At 33.4% G+C, this 20,436-nt stretch overlaps 2 protein-coding genes across 2 annotated transcripts; both read right to left on the bottom strand.

Moving 5' to 3' along the window:
- Positions 1-9,032: 9,032 nt before the first annotated feature.
- Positions 9,033-15,953, bottom strand: LOC140957122 (uncharacterized). Its single transcript, XM_073414254.1, has 10 exons — positions 15,512-15,953; positions 14,713-14,778; positions 14,220-14,400; positions 13,835-14,031; positions 11,490-11,540; positions 11,292-11,383; positions 10,812-10,939; positions 9,781-9,860; positions 9,533-9,637; positions 9,033-9,451 (listed from the first exon to the last, which is right to left on the bottom strand). Exons 1-10 carry the CDS (start codon positions 15,854-15,856, stop codon positions 9,287-9,289), a joined length of 1,410 nt encoding a protein of 469 aa, XP_073270355.1. The 5' UTR covers positions 15,857-15,953; the 3' UTR covers positions 9,033-9,286.
- Positions 15,954-19,407: 3,454 nt separating this feature from the next.
- Positions 19,408-19,764, bottom strand: LOC140958008 (secreted RxLR effector protein 161-like). Its single transcript, XM_073415413.1, has one exon. It carries the CDS (start codon positions 19,762-19,764, stop codon positions 19,408-19,410), a length of 357 nt encoding a protein of 118 aa, XP_073271514.1.
- Between the last annotated feature and the right edge of the window lie 672 nt (positions 19,765-20,436).

The following is a 20,436-nucleotide window of genomic DNA, read 5'->3' as shown; positions in this document are numbered from 1 at the left end:
GGAGCAAGGTATATTAACCAATACCACATGTATTACGTTACACTAGCAATGCATATATATTAGCAACTAGTAATAATAATTAGTGGGTTGTGGAGCATAATAAGTAGGAAAGTAAACGAACCAAGACATTCTCGCGTTATTCATGGCTCGGATCGATAAAAAACTCGTTCAAGATCGTTCATTAATATCATTGATTTGATCTCAAGCTCGATTTCGAGCTCAACAACTTTATCTAATTGAGTTCGAGTTTTAGGATATTCAGCTCGTGAGCTCGCAAGCCTCTTCCCGAGCTCGAGCTCGACTTATTTATGTGTCTCGCGAGTCATTTGTTGAGTTGACAGATCAAATTATTATTAATTAAATATTAATGCAGCTTGTGTCGTGAGATGTTTGGTCAAGTCCTATAACGAGCGAAACCCTCGTTTTGTGTTGCTGAGACATGCGCCTAAGGAGAAAGTCTTTGCAATCGAAGTGAGCCGAGTGACGTGCCAGCGCTACTAATTGAGTGCCAGCATGTAGCTTAAAAGAAGGATTATTAATTTACACCATTTAGCCACAATTATATTTTTTTAATTTAATTTGCTTATAACTATACTAAAATTCTCATTAAAACACAATAAATAAAATAACATAAAAAAATGCACCCAAAATTTACACCACTAGTAATGTGCATATTGAGTAAATCTACAAATTACTATACCCAAATTATTATACTAAAATATTATTTAAAAATTTCAATAATCAATAAATAAAACTTAAAAAAATATACAAACTAATTCATTTAAAATGACTGAACACATTAAAATAATATGAACTTGCACTAATAAGCCGATTGCAAATTTGAATAAACTTGTATGTATTATGCCGTTAAATAAAATATGATTCAAATCTTATAATGGTTGTCGTAATGACATGTAAAAAAATTAATTAAATAATTATATACAACTAATAGAATTCATATAATAATAATATAAGTTTAGACTTTTAGTTTAATGAAATTATCTAAACGAAACTTATTAATGCACTAGTAAAAGATACACACGTATTGCGTGTGTCATTATTATTTTTAATTTGATCAAATAATACTAAACAATTAACACAAAATTATTTTTAGTTTTGAAGAATTGTTCGATTTAAAAGAGAAGTTTTGTTTAGATTTTTTGATATCCTCTAAAATAGTTACTTTAAGGGTTTCACACTTAATAATATAGATTAAAACTTAACTATTAAGATCATGTTTATATTTATGAATTAAATAGCAAATCAATTTAAAATATACAAAAAGTTTTAGAATAATATATGGTGAATAATTAGTTTGGTAATTAAAATTAAAATTATCCAATAAAAAAGTTAAAGTACTAAAAACAAACTAAAGCAATTTATTCATTATTTTTAAATTTTCTTGAAAAAAATATGAAAATAATAATAATTACAAGAAAACAAGGCTTCAGAGATGGATTTTTTAGACGTAAGACAGATTTTCTACAAGAATTTTCCTTCATTTTTACTTTAATCAAATATAATGGATTATCGACGGAAAAAAACTGTCAAATTTAATGAGGATTTTAAGCAGAAAAAAGTTTGTTTCAGATTCATATAAAACAAATACAAATTTGCTACGGAATTATAAATCTTCTTATATAAAACATATTTTAAACGAAAACTCATATAAATTTTTTTTAAAAAAAATACAAACGGACCATAAATAAAAATACTATGGTGGTGCTATTTTTATTTGGTATTTTTTTAGTTTTTAAGTTTGTCGTTTTGATTATTTATGATTAAATTTATTCTTTTATGTTAGTTTAGAATTAGTTTATAGAGATACATTCCATTGTATGCTAGAGTTTAATTCTATCTTTACGAGCTCGAATCAATCTCAAACTCGAGCTCAATTGTAAACTTGACAAGCTCGAAAACGAGTCTGCTTAGCGAGTCAAGCTTTCGAGCTAGCTCGAGTCAGAATCGTTAAACATGATAAAAGAGCTATTAACGAACCTAGCTCAAACTATTCGTGAGCTTAGTAATTTCAAAAGGAGTCGAGTTTGAGCCTCATGATCAAGGCTCTTATCGAGTTCGAGCCTATATATATTAAACGAACCATAGCTCGAGCTCCAGTCTAATACCGTTCGGCTCGAATTGATTTATTTACATCCTTTTTCGTAAGATAAACGTGGTAAATGGTAAAAACCAATCAACTAATTTTTCTAATTTTAAATTAAAAATTATTAGTAATTTTAATTAAAAACTATTAATTTTGAAATTCTAGTATCTTTAACTCATAATATTGCTATACTTTTTCTTTTTGGTACAACGGGGGTCAAAAAAGAAAGAAAGAAAGAATGAAAAAACTAGGGTTGGAATTTTAAAAAAAAAAAAACATCAGTTTGAAAAAGACATTTATCCTTCATTTAAACTTTAGAGTAAGTCTCTTGTGAAATGGTCTCACGAATATTTATCTGTGAGACGGGTCATCCCTACCTATATTCACAATAAAAAGTAATACTCTTAGCATAAAAGTAATATTTTTCATGGATGACCCAAATAAGATATCTGTTTCACAAAATATGATCCGTGAAACCGTCTTACACAAGTTTTTGCCTAAACCCTTTAAGAAAATGAGAGACATTGTTTTTAATTAAATATAATAAAACATTAAAATATTTTAATAAAATACAACTTGTGAGACTTATGTTTTTATTTTTTTTAATGAGATACTTCATTTGGGGTGTATTATCGCTACAAATCCAACGACTATCATTGAATAAAATATGTGGTGTCTATGTTATATATCTTGAGGAGATGACTCCACGTCCACAATGAGCGTCTATCAGTATTGGGAATTGTAATGCATCTTCTAAGGAAGAGACAACAAAATTACGAGGATTTATATATCCAAGTCAAATGAGAGGACTAAGGTACGAGCGTGGCAAATTTCACTATCAAAACAGGAGCCTCGAGAAGCCCGTGTTGAGTGCGAGAGCTTGAGTACGCGAATGTCTTCATCAGAGAATCAAGTACGTCTACTCGTTGTTGGCATGTCAGAAGGAGCACCTAGCGGCGCATACACTGACAGCCGGGCAATCCACGCCAGCGGTCCTTGGAGAGCGGCACTATGACGTCGGATCCTAACACGACGGTAAATCCTTCAATGGACGTGGATACTGACAGCACTATATTGAGCCATCACACAACCTGGGAGACGAAGATGGGAATGACGACGAAGACAATGATGAGGATGGAGACCATGACGAAGACAAGGACGAGAACAACGACGAGACTAAGGCGCCATAGGATGTTTGTATGAAGATGTTATTTCACAGTTTTATTGCATATATGTACCATATACGTATAGTTGATGTTCAGATTTAAAATATTTGTGTTTGTTTTAACACTTTCAATTTATTTTTGTAGGTATTTTGTTTTAATTTAGACATACATATTTAGTAATTAATGTGATTTTTTGTCTAAATTTTAGTTTATTCATTAATGTCTATATTAAAATTAATTATTTGAAAACATTTTACATAAAAAATATTTATTAGCAACATTTTATTAAAAATATGAATAATTTAAAACCACACATATAAAAATCAATTTTTGGCATTCAAACATAAATAAATTATTTGAAACTATTTTATAAAAAACAATTAAAAATTAATTTACCTATGGAATTTAAAAACTGTCATTATTTACCTCCAGTTTAATTAAAAAGTTGTCGCTAATTTAGCTACGATTTTAATTTAAGTCGTTTCTATTTACTTATGGTTAAATAAAACAATATCAAAAAATAGCAACCATTTTAATTCAAATTGTCATTAAAACGATTGAAAATAGTTTAACATATAATTTTTTGCCAACGATTTTATTTGAGAATACATTGCTAATTGCAACAACTCCTATCATGAACATTGTTTCTAGATTGGCAATGTTTTTCTTGATACCGTTGCCAAATTAAGGACTGTTTTTCGAGACTGGTTCGTAAATCGTCTCTAAATCCATCACTAATTAAAATAGCAACAGTTTTGATTGTCATTAAATGGTCCATTTTTTGACTTGTAACATAATTTCTAATTAGATTTGCAGCCAGATGTGTATTTAGTGTTGGCTAACCTGAGCTATCCAACCACGAGTTTGAATACCACTTTACCAAAAGTTCATTTGTTCTGATAGCTGATAAAATTACAAGCCACTTGCTTTAGCACCGCAAGCTATCGGGTGAATGCTACGATCCGAAACTTTGAATCACTTAGATTCTTTCTAAGTGTTAGAATATTTGAAGCTAGTTCGGATTTGATGATCTTCTCTGATTTGACTTGTCTTTGAGACTTTTAGCTGTATTCTTTCTTCTGATCTTCTATACTGACTCTGATTTATATTCTTATTTGATAATCAGGTCTTGGCGTTTCTTGAGCATCTTTGATTTTTCTCGTTCTATGATCTTATGGTTATTTGGTCTTCTACTTTTATGAAGTGGAATGATTTTTCTTTGCATTGTTTTGACTTCATGAGATTTTGTTCTTTGAACAGTGATTTGAATTGATTATGCAATCTATGATATGAGAATCACTCTTGTGTTTAGCACATTGTTGATTACTCAGATTCTGATAGAATTCTCTTATCTACTAGAGTGCTAAGACATTGATCTTGTTCTCTTATTATATCTTGAATTGAGCTGATGAACTTTTATGATCTTCTTGTATATGCTTACTGATCTTGATTAACTGATTGCTTTTATAATCACTTGATCTCTTATATGTTTTTGTACATACTGGTCTTGATTGACTACTTTTTTCTCTAATAACTTGATCTTTGATCTGCTTTTGTGTTCTTTCTCTCGTTGTTCTTTGATTGTTTCTGAATCAAATATGTTAGTGTTAAAAATTCTTGAATATTGTCAACATCCAAAATTTGATCGTATGTGACGATATTACAAATTACCTCTTTTTGCATTAACATGGTCAGATTCTTAAGGGCGTGTCATTTCCATGGAATGGATATCCGTAGATCCAAGAAAAGTGGAAGTTGTACTCAATTGGTCGTGCCAAAGTACGGTTCAAGAGATGCCAAGTTTTCTAGGCTTAGTTGGTTATTATCTTAAATTTATCTCAAGATTATCCCATATTGTTAGACCATTGACGCAATTGATGCTAAAGAATGTCCAGTTTGATTATACCAATGTACATCGAGCTTCAAAGAATTGCGCCAGCATTTGAAAACAGTACCACTGTTATCTTTTCCAATATTTGGATGATTTATCGTCTACAGTGATGCCTCATTGCAAGGCTTCGGGTGTGTTGACCAAGAATGGTCAGGTTATATCCTATGCCTCTATAAAGTTAAAGAGTCATAAGAAGAACAATCCAGTTCTTGATCTGGAACTGGTAGCGATAATATTTTATTGAAGATTTGTTGACATATCTCTACGGTGAAAGGTTTTAGATCTATTCTGATCATAAAAGCTTTAAGTATCTTTTCACTCGGGCATAATTTAATATGCATCAGAAACGATGGATGTCTTTATCTAAGGATTACGATTATGAAATCAAGTACCATCCGGGATCAATAAATCTCATAGTCAACGCTCTCAATCGAAAGGTGAGATTAACTGCACTATGATCAAGTACTGTCTCAAGTACCATTCAAGAGTGTTGTCATTTGGATTTCATTTTTCCCACAAGAAAGAAATGAAAAGCATAAGATTTGTTACCATTTTGTCTGAACCAGCATTGTATACGCAAATCTCAGATGCAAAGTTGTCGGATCCAAAAGTGAAAAGACTAGCGAGTTGGATAATGGGAATAATACATCTGGTTTCGCTTTTCAGCCAGATGGGACATTATGTTTATCAGGAAAAATCGTGGTAGCAGACGACACTACCCTTAGGGATGAAATTTTATCTCAATTTCATCAGAACAAATTGAGTATCCACCCAGGAAGTATGAAAGTGTATAGACTTGAAAAATCAATTTTGGTGTAAATGTTTAAAAAGAAGGGTTTATAGTATGCGCCAAAGTATCTTGTGTGCCAACAAGTCAAAACAGTACATAGACGACCAGAGAGATTGCTTCAGAATCGTCTGATTCTTGAATGGAAGTGGGAGCATATGACGATCGATTTTGTCACCCACTTGCCTATATCTTTGAGGAACCGTGGCTCTTTATAGATAGTTTTGGATCTACTTACCAAATTAATACATTTCATTCCGTACTGTCGTGAATGGTGAGATTGTACATCTAAGAGTTGTTAAGTGCCATGGTGTACTTATAAGCATATTCAGCGACTGAGATCCTCGTTTTACCTTAATGTTTTGGGGGAGTTTTCAGAAAGTGTTAGGGACTACTTTGAGTCCAAGTACGCCATGTCATCTAGAAATGGACGGGCAGTCCGGAAGAACAATTCAGACATTGGAATATATGTTGCGAGCTTATGCTATGGATTTCGGGACAGCATGACACAGTCATTTACCTCTAGTAGAATTCGTTTACAATAACATTTAACACAATAGTTTGGCATGGCACCTTTCGAAGCATTGTACATAATATGTTTTCATACTCCTTTGTTTTTGGATGAATTATGAGAGAGACAAGTTGAGGGGCCGAAATTAGTGCAACAAGAGATTGACAAGGTAGATCTGATTAAAACGAGAATCAAGACTGCATAAGATCATCAGGCTAGTTATACGAAAACTAATCGATGACCACTACAGTTTTAGCGAGGTGAGAAATTATTTATGAAAGTTTCACCTTTCAAGAGATTCATGTGATTCTAACTCAAGGGTCGGTGATGCTGACTCCGATATTCATTAAGCCTTTTGGGATTCTCGAAATTGCCGTGAATTTGGCTTACAGACTAGCATTACCACCTTATATGTACAACATTCAAAATGTTTCCACGTATCATTATTAATATGATACGTAGCAGATGAAGCATGCATTCTGCATCCGACGAAGGTTCAGCTTGAAGACTACCTGACTTATGTGGAGCAACTGCTCAAGATCCTGGATAAAACAGAAAAGGCACTCATGAATAAGAGCATTCCACATATGTTTTTAATTTGTAGACCCGTACGCGCAATGGAAAAAACGAGGGACAAAATAAGAAACTTCGGAGCTGGAGAGCCGTATGTTCTCAGATCATCTGCAGATGTTTTAAGTTGTATCATGTATTTTCAGTCGTAATATGTTTTGTATATCTTCTTTCAGGACTACTTCCCCAGCATGCTCATAGAATAGTTTTCAAACCTCCTCAATATTTGAAACTTTTACTTTAAGATCAACCTGAGTCGCCATCTAATGAACGAGATGTTATTACCATGGCACTCATTTCTGGGCGTGGGATGCCTAAAAGGTCCAAATCAACATGTTTCCAAAAATCATCCAAGATTAGAAGAAAATATAATGCCCCTCATTTTGTTGCCTTTCCTGCAGTTAGGGATGTAAACGAACCAAACCGTTTGTGAGCTATTCGAAGCTTGATTCGATAAAAGCTCGTTTGAGCTCGTTTAATGAGGCTCGTTAAGATAAACAAACCAAACTCAAGCTTTACATTACTCGGCTCGTGAGCTCGTGAACATGTTCGTTGGTAAGTTCATGAGTAATCTTTTAGCTGAAAAAATAATAGTTTTGATATTTGATTTATTGATTTTGCATATTATTTATGAAATATATAGAAAAATCTATTAAATTTATTTATTATAATAAATTTACAAATTTTAATAAGAATAATATATTTTTCTTTAAATATATAATTTACTTTTTAATTAATTTAATGAAAATTTAAATGTATAATTCATATTTATTAAGCTTGTTTGGGCTCGATAAAGGCTTGAATAAGCTCGTGAGCCATGCATATATTCGTTAAATAAAGCTCGAGCTCGGCTCGATTATAAACTAACCAAGCTCAAACATTCAAGAGTTTGGCTCGGCTCGACTCGACTCGATTACATCCCTACCTGCAGTCTAAATGACATTCTTTTCAATTCACACTTTGGTGGACTCTTGACGTACTCGTCTGTTTAGATACTGTAACCCACCTAACAATCTATCCAAGTTCTAGCAAGATGTTTTTTTGACTTCTACAAAAACTCATATGAGAACGTCTCATGAGTAAATTTTATGAGACATATCTCCATCCTAACCCAACTCACGAAAAAATATTATCTTTTATGTCAAAAGTATTATTTTTAACTCTAAATATAGATCGAATTGACTCGTTTAATTACATAGATCCGTGAGAATCCCACTAAATACCTACTCTAATCTATGGGCTTGGTTTTTATGTTAAACTTAGGACATCTAGTTTACTCAATTTTTTTAATATAAATTTTATTAAAATATAATAATAAAAGATGAACACAATTATTCTCTGTAAATTTTTATTTAATCCTAGTCTTTCACAAAATTTTTCGTTCTTTCCTTCTTTTACTTTTTGCCTTTTTTTTTTCTCCGGATTGTATTGTAGGACTTTGATTTCAAAATTATCTTTAATTCTTTATTTCATTTTGTGAAATTTAAGCTATATCTATGATATTTTGATTATTTTATTTGTTTTGTGGAATATAATGTCAAATTTATGATTTTCTCGAGTAAAATTTTTAATTAATTGTGGTGTTTGATTCGTGTAAATGCTTATTTAAATCCATGTTGTCTATATGAACAAATAGAGCTATAAATATTATTTTCTCTGCAAATCTACCTTAGCATTTTTTATTTGGTTTTTCATTTCTTGGATTTTTATAGGACATCCATCGCCATAATAAGTAATAAAAAATATTTAAATCTTATATTACAAAAACAGCGTGATTAAAAATGTAACTCATTAACAGCTCTATATTATTTTTTAATTCTAATTTTTGTATTTCTATTGCTTTCAATTATTAAAGTTTTAAAATTTGTTGGGATTTTTATTTTTCTTCAGAATCGGTTGTTATTCAAGTTGTGAAGGATGAAGTAGTGGAAATTTTACCATTCTAATTACTTATATTTATTTTTATCACTTCTAATTCTTGGGTCATTTATTTTTCAGAGAGCTGATGAAAATTGGTAATGGAAGGGGAAGTATATTGCAATAACAATATGTAAACATATGTGTTCTAATTATTACAAGTAGATATCGAAACCAATACTCGAACGACGTTTTTTTTGGTAGAAATCTGGTCGTTTTCACGATGCAGATTCACTCTCGTAGTAGCCTTCACCTCGTCTCATTGATGACATCAAGTATTTGGTTTACAGATAGCCAAAGGCACCTGAAGTTTTGGCCTGAATGACAAAATGGTCAAGTGTCAACCTAGTAATCCAAGATCTTTGGAATAAAGTAAACAGTCCTTAAAGCCCTTCTCTAATTCCTTGGCATCAAGGTTCTTTCCAATGAATACAATCTTGTTTATTCTTGGCTCGTCCTCGCCCCATAACCGATCAGAAGAGCCTTGGAATATGTCATGAACTCCCTGTTGGATGTGCAGAACAAGTAACAAAATGGGTTATAGTGAATAACAACTGAGTATGCATATGTAGCAAAGCACCATCACCTGAAAAACAAATCTCTCGTTCATTCCATCGACTGATAGAAGACCTTTCATTCGATATATATCTTCACTTCTTTCTAACAAAAGGGTACCCAACCAGATGTTGGCCTGAGATATTAAGCATCGTGTCCTCAATGGTGATCCATTAAATACATAATAATTCAAAGGTTAAAGTCTTGTCGCATTTAAGAATAAAACAACACAAATTTAGGAGACATTACAAGGGCAACACTCAAGACTTTAGAACATACCTTTTCGAGGTCCAAAATACCTTCACAAACTATGCTGACCGAAGAAACACCGGGGTCATGAGTGTGATCACCATGATGTTCTACACCGAAGTTCGAGAAATTATAGTGCAGTGTATTTTCCGTAGAGGTTGGGAAGGCTATTGCGAATAATACCGTTTTAATTTTTACTAGCTTATAGAATTTGACTAGAGTCAAAATTACAAATTGCAGGATAAATATTGATCTCAACCAACCTTGCCATAAAAATTTACAGATAACAAACATGGAATGTCATGATCCAGATGTTGAAACAAGTCCAATGAAAACTAACAAGTTACTTCGAAGTATTTTGACTCGAGTCTATGTCAGTGTGCAGCCATTGTGAAATTATTTGGGCCATTGTGAAAGGAGAGAAGAAAAGTTGGCAGCATTATTTTGTTGTGCCGCCGCTCGCAAGGATTATAAATCGTGGCTAGCTAATTACCGGAAGAAGTAAAGAAGTTGATTGCTTTTGCCAAATTCGTGGATTTGAACCATGTTGGCTGCCTGATTTGTAAATGGATTTTAAATGACACTCATCTTGATTGTATTTGAAAATCATCACAATCACAACTGAAAATGTTTAATTTGATATAGAGTGGATTTGAGATTCACTCAAATTTTGATCATCCAAAGAAGTCAAGGAATTTAAAATCCAACAATCTAAACATATCTAATACTTTCTCCTCCATCATCATATAAAACTGACATTTATTTGCTTTACTAAGATTAATTTTGAGCCTCAACCAGACAGATAAAGCCTAATTTGTTTGTAATTTACTATGATATTGTAACTCGTGCTTAAATCTGGAGTTACAAATTAAAGATCGTTGATTGTGAAATAATCAGCAAATGGATGGTTGTGAATTAGATATTGAGAATGATTTTCTCAATCATTTTACAACCCAATTAGGTTAAAAACAGGTACACGCTACAACGAACATTAGATAAACCCATCATTTTAAAACTACTATTTCATAACAGAGATTTAGAAACTGGAAGTCTGGAATTACCATGTTTGTGCTCATGTTCATGCCCATGATCGTGGTTATGATGATCATGATGGTGATGGTGATCGTGATCATGGCTGCGACCAACATGATCCTCCGATGAATGATCCGTGTCAACAGCACTATCGATTCTGCACATATCCACTGAACTTTAGGGGAAAAAATTACTTCAAATACACCCTAAAAACCAGTAAATCAACTCGGGTGAAAATACAAGAATATTCCATTACAATATCTGAAGTCAAAAGTAATTGAGATCTCTTAGATTATGGTGCGGCACCAAACATTTCAAATAATACAATCAAAATACGTAGTAGCAACGAACAATGTTAAGACTATGAAAAAATAACTCAAAATGGAATAAACAGGACATATTCTAAGGGAACAACCTGTATGATTAGTCAATTACAGTTAAATAATGTAGCAGGTTAAGAAGACAAAATAAACAAAGTGCCAAAATCTAGAGAAAGGACAAGTGAAAACCTTTCTAAGTCAAAACCTCCTATACCAAGGACATAATCCAAATTAACATTCCCATACTTCGTTCGCTTTAACTGAGCCATTCGATTAATGTTCTGCATTCCCACACTATATACATTAGAAAAAAAGCATAGAAAACAAAAGCAGGAAACAAATTAATTAATTGGAAAACAGTAGTGGGCATAATGTGAGGAAAAGTACCTTTATCCTCTCGACTAGAGAAGCAATCTCTGTTTCATCAACAAGATCAGTCTGTAATCAAATGAAAAAACAAGGTTAGCCTTCATACTCTGATGTCCACCAGAAGCGAAAATATTTAGTAATTCATTTTTAGGTCTGGGATTGGAGGTTGTGTAACCAGAGGTGCTATATACTAAGCACACTCAGAACTCTAGAAGATGGAACTGCACAAATTATGTGTAAATAATGAAAAAAGTTAGAAATCAGGTGCTGCCCATTCATTTTTTCTTAAAGTTCTTTAGAGTGCATTCGAATATATAAGCTATTTTTTAGGAAAATTTAGAGAAAAGGCATTAGAATGTTCTTTTAAAACATTTTTTCAAACAGTTTGTTCAGAAATTACGAATTTTAAACAAGTTCCAGAACAGAGAGTTTTATTGTTTCTGCTTCAACTTCTTTTGCGAAACAATAAAAAAATATAAACCAATCCGACCAAACAATTAAATTCTTCCAAAAAATCTTATCTTTATTTTTCTTTCCAGAAGGGTCAGCCAAGAGAGCCAACTGTGTAGATATTCTAGAAATTTTGTTGGCCCAATGTCATGATAGCCATATTTGTAATGATTCGAATCCTCATTTGGAATAAAGTACTAACTAAGACATGATTAAAGAGTTGTTAATTAAGTATTATTAAAGAATTCACTAATTGAAGATCAATGGATCCACTGAATTGAAAATGGATCACCCAATTTATTTCCCGATAAATCCATCTAGACGAATGACATTATAACACGTGACAGATAAGATTGAGTTCGGATCTTCTGAATTAGTTTGGATGTAGCCTATAAATAGAAGCTGATTTCATTTGTTTTCTACCGCTTTCCCCCAGCTACTATCTCTCGAGTTCTGGCCATACACCTTAGGTTTTCTAGCCAATTTCAAGGGCAGTTTAGTATTGAGAAGCTTCGGAGCTAGTGTCGACTCGAGGAAAGGTCGGTGAACCGGGACAAACAGATCAAGACGTCATCAGATGGTTGACGACGGACGCAGGTATAATCCTAAAGCCTTAAATAGAGAGTTAAGGATCATTAGGAAGAACCTTGAAGCACGTTGAGTTGTTCTGGATCTTGTCCGATATTGATTTGAGTATGTTGGTATGGTCTAGGTTCAGACGAGTAAACTTTCTGCCATATTGTTTTAGTGAGGTACGTGATGTACTGACTGAGATATCCATGCGTAATATACACACTTATATACTGCATTTTTATCTGTTGCATGATACACGTTTTATTATTTTGACATATTATGCATGACATATCACGTTGGACCTAATAGCTTTTGAGATATACCTCATTTGTTGGAGCCACTCAACCCTGTTCTGTATTGTGGACGGTTGGGCATTCAGATCTACAGTGTCCGACAGACCCCGCAGGCTCTGATGACCTAGACATTGTAGGTTCACGTCTTGATGATGAGTGTGAGAGCCAAAGCTTGCATATCAGAGACTACACACTCAGGTGTCTTTAAACTGAACATGAGATTCTTGACTTGATCATTGATATCCGAGCATATTGTATTTCACATGCATCATATCAGTTTATATACCCGTACATTCTCGTATTGAGCGATTGTCGCTCACGTTCTTATTTACATCTTGGACCCCCTATTCCACGGGGCAGGTCTTCATTTGTATGGTTCAGATGGCCTGGGTAGTGGTCAGAGTAGTTGGGTTTTCTGTGGTGATACAGTGGAAGTTTTATTTGGTTTCTCGTATCCTCGTGCATGATTATGATTTCAATTTGGTTATACTAAGACTGAAATTATTGTTTTGTTTTCGTTTAACTTATATGATGATTAAGTTATTTGGTTTCCGTTGTTTAATTGTTGTTATCAAGTTTAATTATACATGCTTATTAGTTTGTTTAGTAGTAGCTCGGGTAAGAGCGCTACAATATTGCACTAACAAAACAAAAGCTGCAGTGGTAAATTTAGCGACTCTTTTGGAAAAAGACATCATAAAAAGCCCTACTTGAGAGTAATATGTCCTACAAATTGCACTTTTGAATTGTGGATTGGGATAGCATATTTAAGTTTTTGTTTAAAAATTTTTTTACTTATTGTAAGAGTCAATGGCATTATCTCCAGGTATTGATGAAAGCATCATGATAACCTGCAGGCTGCAAACACCTTTGGAAGCAAATTACTTTTTATTCACCTAACTCAACATTAATGATGAAATTAAAACTAGAGAGTAAATGGATACGTGTTCTTGGCATCTTGCATGAATTACAAGTGCTTAACTTATATTTTCAAATTAATTTAATGATACACGTCATGACCCCAATGCTATAAGAATTAAATCATACCTTGTTTACTATAATGCGGTCGGCATAAGCAATTTGCTCTACCGCCTCATTGACTACACCTTTAGGCTTAACTTCATCAAGATGCACACCAGCAAATTTAGCATCAACCAGTGTGACCACTCCATCTAATTTAACATCATTAAAGATCTGATCCTCAGCATAAAATGTCTGAATTATCGGGGCTGGATTTGCTAATCCTGGAATCATGAAAACTAATTGAACTTAATATGCCAAAAAGGACTCCACTTATATTTATGTTATAAAATAAAAATAAGGACAGAGAAATATTGCCACTCAAAATTTTGAACATGGTATATTTGCATTGGTGCACATAGATACTATTCAATATTGATGAAAAATATAATATGTTACAAATGAATGTTACCTGTTGTTTCAATAACAATATGATCGAATTTGTCTCTCTTTTTACGGACCAGTTCCGAAATCATCCTGACTAGGTCACCCCTAACAGTGCAACATAGACACCCATTGTTGAGCATCATAATTTCCTCAGCCCCAACAGCTTTTGCCGCAACCAGAGAACCATCAATGTCAACTTCACCATACTGATAACCAACATGGCAACACAAGTTTAGCGATGGCCAAGTTTTGTGTGCATCAGCACTAACCTTACAAAAGTATTTAATCAACAGTGACTTTTTAAAGTGCTTTTTTTAATATAAAGATAACAAGAAGTTTTTTATTTGGTTCGACAGTGAAAAAGAGAGAAATACACAAAATCTCATCAAAAAGTATAGGATGTGCAATAACTTTGGCGACTATGACCATTTCCAACTAATTTTCAATATTAATGTGGTTTACTCTCCTCCAAACTTGAACAAGAAGATAAAATCACACATTTAGACTAAAAATTTTACCTCATTCTCGATTACTGCAATTCGTTTTCCGTGATCAGCAGTCAATATGTGGTTTAATAAGGTTGTCTGTCGATGCAATTAAGAGATGCAGTAAGGGCCCATTAGTTGATTGCAAAGAAAACTAAATCAACAATAAACTGTGACAAAGTATAACTCCAGTTTTCACTTTGTTTTTGCAAAGTGTAACACTTTGCAAAATAATTATTATCAACATACTTGTATCCATTGGTAACCAGCCGGTGCCATAAAAATGAGAAGTATATCTCAACAATACTCATTTAAAATAAAATTCACCACAACACATGCTATTTACTCAAATTAAACACCACAACATGTCACTTAAAGATCAAAACTTTTGCACCACCCCAAACTCCTATCAGAAAATTCCATCAAAATAATAACTAAAATATCATTACTATTACTGACTAACAAAAGACGTGGAAAAAATCGCATCGAAACAACCACGATCAGGGATGAAAATGTGAAATAATAAAATTATCAACGTCCTACGATTTAAAAAGCCAAAAAATAAGATTTGTGGCGCTTCCCCTTTTAGTAATTACCATCATCTATATAATCCTGGAATGATTCACCCAAACAAACTTGAATGGACAAAATGAACACAAATAAGTTTCAGAACCTTAAACTTTCCCCATCAAACAAAACCCACCAACTATTTACAGACGTAACGACACAAGAGTATAAAACGTACATAAAATAACTAGCTCTTCTCGCCCATCTATCTACCAAACTCCTTACTCTCACCCCATTACTGATATAAAATAAAAATTAAAATTACCTTTCCAGAACCCAAAAAACCAGTGATAATTGTGGCCGGGATTCTATTATCAGGTGGGATTTTAGTCATAACATCAGCATCCTCTGTTTGGGAAGTGGTGGAGGCAGAGACCGTGAACTGGCGAGCTAACCGCGTTATTGGCTGCTTTGGGGAGTAAACGATTCTATAATTGAAGGATTCGGCAGTTGCCGAGCTTGTCAAGAGACTACGGGAGGCGTGAGCAACAATCTTGGACCTGTTTTTGCAAACAGAAAGAGATGTACCAATAGTGGAAATTGGAGAAAACCGGTGTTTAGCTAATCCCAAGAAGACTGTAGCCATGTCTACGGAGACTGATGCCGCCATGTTTGGATGGGTGGCGGTGCTACGGCAATAAAAAAGGCGGAGGGGATTTTTTAGATTTTGCAGTGTCGCGGACGAAGACTACTCATTTTCCAGTGGCGTGGAGGCAGGGATGGCACCTTTCCCAACAGGTTTGGGTTCCTTTGAGAAAAACCCGAAATGGACCGATTTTTTTGGGTTCGGGTTCGAGAATCTTTTTAAATCTTCGATGTAGTTCAAGATGGGTATATGATTATTATCTTCATCTCCGAAATCCTCGAATACATCTCAAAAATAATATCAATAATAAAATAATATTATTATTAGTATTAATAATATAATAATAACATTATTTTTTAAAATATTATTAATAATATTATTATTAATATTGATATTAATATTAATATTATCTCTAATATTAATAGATAATAATAAGTTTTGATTTGAGATAATATCTGAATCCGTCATCGCTTGCCATATTAATATTTTTGAAACGAAGATGGGGGTGGGAATGAGAAGTTGATCTACGAAGTTTCCCCAAACCCGAAAAAGCGGGGATAAGGTGGGTATGAGGGTGGAGATGGAATTCGGGGATCGGGATGGGAATGGCAAACCCGCCCCCGTCCCGACCCATTGTCATCCCTAAGTGGAGGAAGATTTACTAATTTGGAATATCATCTCTCGAATTTACTAAGTCATTTTTTAGTGATTTAATTAATATATTTCTTTAGGATATTTATAATATTGTCAACTATTCTACATGGTTTTCACTCATTTGTCTGAAATAATATTTTTCTAGGTCGTCTATTCTGCTACGCCGACTCTCAATGAGAGTACTAATATTAGATTATAAAATCAAGTGAGGTACCATCTAAAAAAAGCTTTTCTTTCGAATGATGTAATCTTCTAAAGTTTATAATTTATTTTTTTATTAGTTTAATATATCAACGTGAAATATTTGTACCAGAAATTATGTTGAGTGATTGTTACAACTATGGTACATATAATATTGCAATTTGTATTAGTAATGTTGAGTGGCTAAAAGCCTAAAACTTATTTTCCAATCAACTTTTATTTGCATATATAAAAACTTAGTTGATGAGATTACTTTTGACACAATGAAGTTAAAACATTAAACAGGTTTTCTAAATGAAGAGAAATTGTAAAACTTAGTAGTTTAGAGTTAAGAAGTTATGGGTTGATGAAAGATTTCTTCTTTTTTTTTTTAAATCTTATTCTAAGGGTAGGAGGACTTGAAACTAAGTAAAGTCTAGTTTTTAATAAAAATATTAAGATACACTGTTGAATTGGGGAAATTACATTTTTTGTCATGTAATTTTCACTTTTGGTCATGTTAATAATGAATTTGTATTTTAAGTCATATAACTTGTGTGTTTTTTCATTTATGATCATGTTAAGATGAATTTGGATATTTAGTCCTATAATTTGCATGTTTGTTTCATTTTGGTCATGTTAATCGTGCAATTACAATTTTAATCGTGTAACTTACATGTTTTTTTTTCATTTTTGGTCATATTTTTAACTGGAGTTCGTCGATTTTCCTTCCAAATAATATTATAAAAAAAGTCATGACACGCATGAAAGTTTTTTCCAAAAATTCATGTCAACATCCACGTCCGCAAAAAAAAAGGACCAAAAATGAAAAAACGCAAGTTACGGGACTAAAAAAGCAAATTCACGGTTGTTTAGGATATGGCTAGAGTGCATGGAATTTTAGGCACCTCAGGTGATAATCAGTGATCAGGACAAGGCCATGCAGAATACCATAGAATCAGTATTTCCAACACAAAACACAGGTGGTGTTTATGGCATATACTTAAGAAATTGCCTAAATATGTATGAATTGCAAAATAATGATTGGTTGATCGGGCTTTTTAAAGAAAGAAGTTGTTGGCTACCATGTTTTCTCAAAACTTCATTTGGGTTGGAATGTCAACAAACAAATGGAGTGAGAGTATGAATTTTTTTTTTTTTTTGAGATGTATGTCAATTCAAAAACATCTTTAAACTGTTCGTGGAGCAATATGAGCGAGCTCTGAGGAGTAAAGTTGAGAAAGAGTTTCAAACCGATTTTAAGTCCTCCCGAATGGTACCTTTCATTACTCGATTTGATATAGAGAGGCAATTTTCAAACTTTGAATCGAGCTCGAGATCAAAATATTCGGTTCGTTTACGTCCCTATCTAATTGTATATGAGGGTGAAGATCAATTATTATGGATGGATAACTACTCCTGGTCAGTTAAATTAAGAGAAGTTGTGCCAGAAATTTACAAATGTTGCAGATTTGGCTGCAGATAATGATGATGAAACTCAAAGCTCCTTGAGTGGATTGAAGTAAAGCAAGTGATCTTGATATTGTTGGAGAAAACCCATAAACCACAGAATCCAACATGCTAAATCATTAAAATTTTGACTGAAAACTTAAGCGGAAGCGTAACTGAAGCCATAATCCTGAATTCTTTAGAATGTGTCTTGATCTTCCAGATCTACGCGCTCTTTCTTTGAGAGAATCTTATAGTTTTCTCTTCAGAATTATTTTCTTAATGGGGGAGAGAATAGTGAAAGTGATAACGCGAGATCTGTGGACCATGACCCATATATATAGATAATAATTATCTTTATCTTCTGATATTTCTGTTTTAGCCCATCATAAAAACTGAAATTACATTTATGTCTCTACACATTAAAGTCCAACAACCCATTAGATACATTAAAGTCCAATAACCCGAAACATTAGTTGATCACTTTATTTTGGGCTTAACTTAATAGACTATCCACAACACATAATTGTTTACATATAAGCCCATATAAATTAAAAATTGATCCAACAATCTCTCACTTGGGCTATATGTGCAACCTTATAATTATGTTTGTGAAAATAACCTTATGAGCTCAAAATTGTTGTCATTTCGAAATATATCTATATCCAATCAGGTCCATCAATCACATCAACATAGGATCAAAGCAGTTTTTGCTACACTCAAGGTAGCTAGACCCATCAATGGTCACATATGCCAACATAACTGAATGACATGGATCATGAAGTGGATGTGTAACATGGAAATTTCATGCAATGTGACCGTAACATGCCTATTTCCAACTGGTCCTCCCTTAACCTTATTGAGATCAAACTTTGAACCATAATCAGAGTATGACTTAAATTGAAATTTATTTTTGAAGAAAATAAATTTACATAACTGTAACTGAAAATGTCTACAATTGAAAAGCATTTTAAAATAACAAACTCCCACTAAAAATGAATTTCTTCAATTGACATAACACCCACACTAGCAGTGTGCTCATGAAACTGTTTAGGTGGTAGTCTCTTAGTAAGCAGATCCGCAACCATGGAGTTTGTACCGATATGCTCAATATACAACTTTCCACTCTGAATTCTTTCTTTAACAACCAGAAACTTGACGTCAATGTGTTTTGACTTCGTCGAGCTCCTGTTGTTATTGGAATACATAACTGCTGATTTATTGTCACAATGTAATCTTAGTGGCCTTTCAATGCCATCTACAATGTGCAGTCCCGTGACAAAATTTTGCAGTCATATTCCATGATTGGATGCCTCATAACACGCTACAAACTCAGCTGCCATGGTGGAAGAAGCTATAAGAAACTGTTTAGCACTCTTCCAGGAAATGGCACCTCCAGCAAGGAGATAGATGTACCCCGACGTAGATTTCATACTATCTTGGCATCCAGCAAAATCGGAGTCAGTATACCCAATGATCTCAAGCTGATATAACCTCCGATATATGAGCATGTAATCTTTTGTTCTCTGTAGGTACCGTAAAACCCTTTTGACCGCTTTCCAATGTTCAACTCCCGGATTACTTAAATATCGTCCCAACATTCCTGTCACGTACGCAATATTTGGACGTGTACAAATCTGAGCATACATTAGACTCCCCACTGCAGATGCATAGGGAATTTCTGCATTTCTTTTTCCTCAAAATCATTCTTTGGGCATTGTTTGAGACTAAATTTGTCTCCCTTAGCCACAGGGGTATCCGTTGGTTTACAATCTTGCATCACATATCGCTTGAGAACTTTCTCGATATATCCTTTCTGAGATAATCCAAGAATACCTCGAGTACGATCCCGATGTATCTGAATACAAAGTACAAAATATGCATCACCAAGATCTTTCATCTCAAAATTCTTAGCTAGAAATCTCTTGGTATCATGCAACAACTCTATATCGTTGCTAGCGAGCAGAATGTCATCAATATATAAAACCATAAAAATTTACTTACTCCCACTGAACTTATGGTACACACAATCATCGACCAAATTCATCTCAAAACCAAACGAGATGATCACTTGATGAAATTTGAAATACCATTGTTGAGATGCCTGCTTAAGCCCGTATATAGATTTCTTTAATTTGCAAACCATATTATTTGTGTCTTTGGACACAAAATTTTCTGGCTGCACCATATAAATCATTTCATCAATGTCATCATTTAGAAACGCAGTCTTTACATCCATCTGATGAAGCTCAAAATCGAAATGTGCCACCAAAGCCATTATAATCCTTAAAGAGTCTTTCGAAGAAAGAAGAGAGAAAGTC

The sequence above is a fragment of the Primulina huaijiensis genome, chromosome 14 (assembly GCF_012295235.1).
Source record: "Primulina huaijiensis isolate GDHJ02 chromosome 14, ASM1229523v2, whole genome shotgun sequence".
Classification (NCBI taxonomy): domain Eukaryota; kingdom Viridiplantae; phylum Streptophyta; class Magnoliopsida; order Lamiales; family Gesneriaceae; genus Primulina; species Primulina huaijiensis.
The sequence above is the reverse complement of the archived record's forward strand: the minus strand, read 5'-3'. Positions and strand labels throughout refer to the sequence as shown.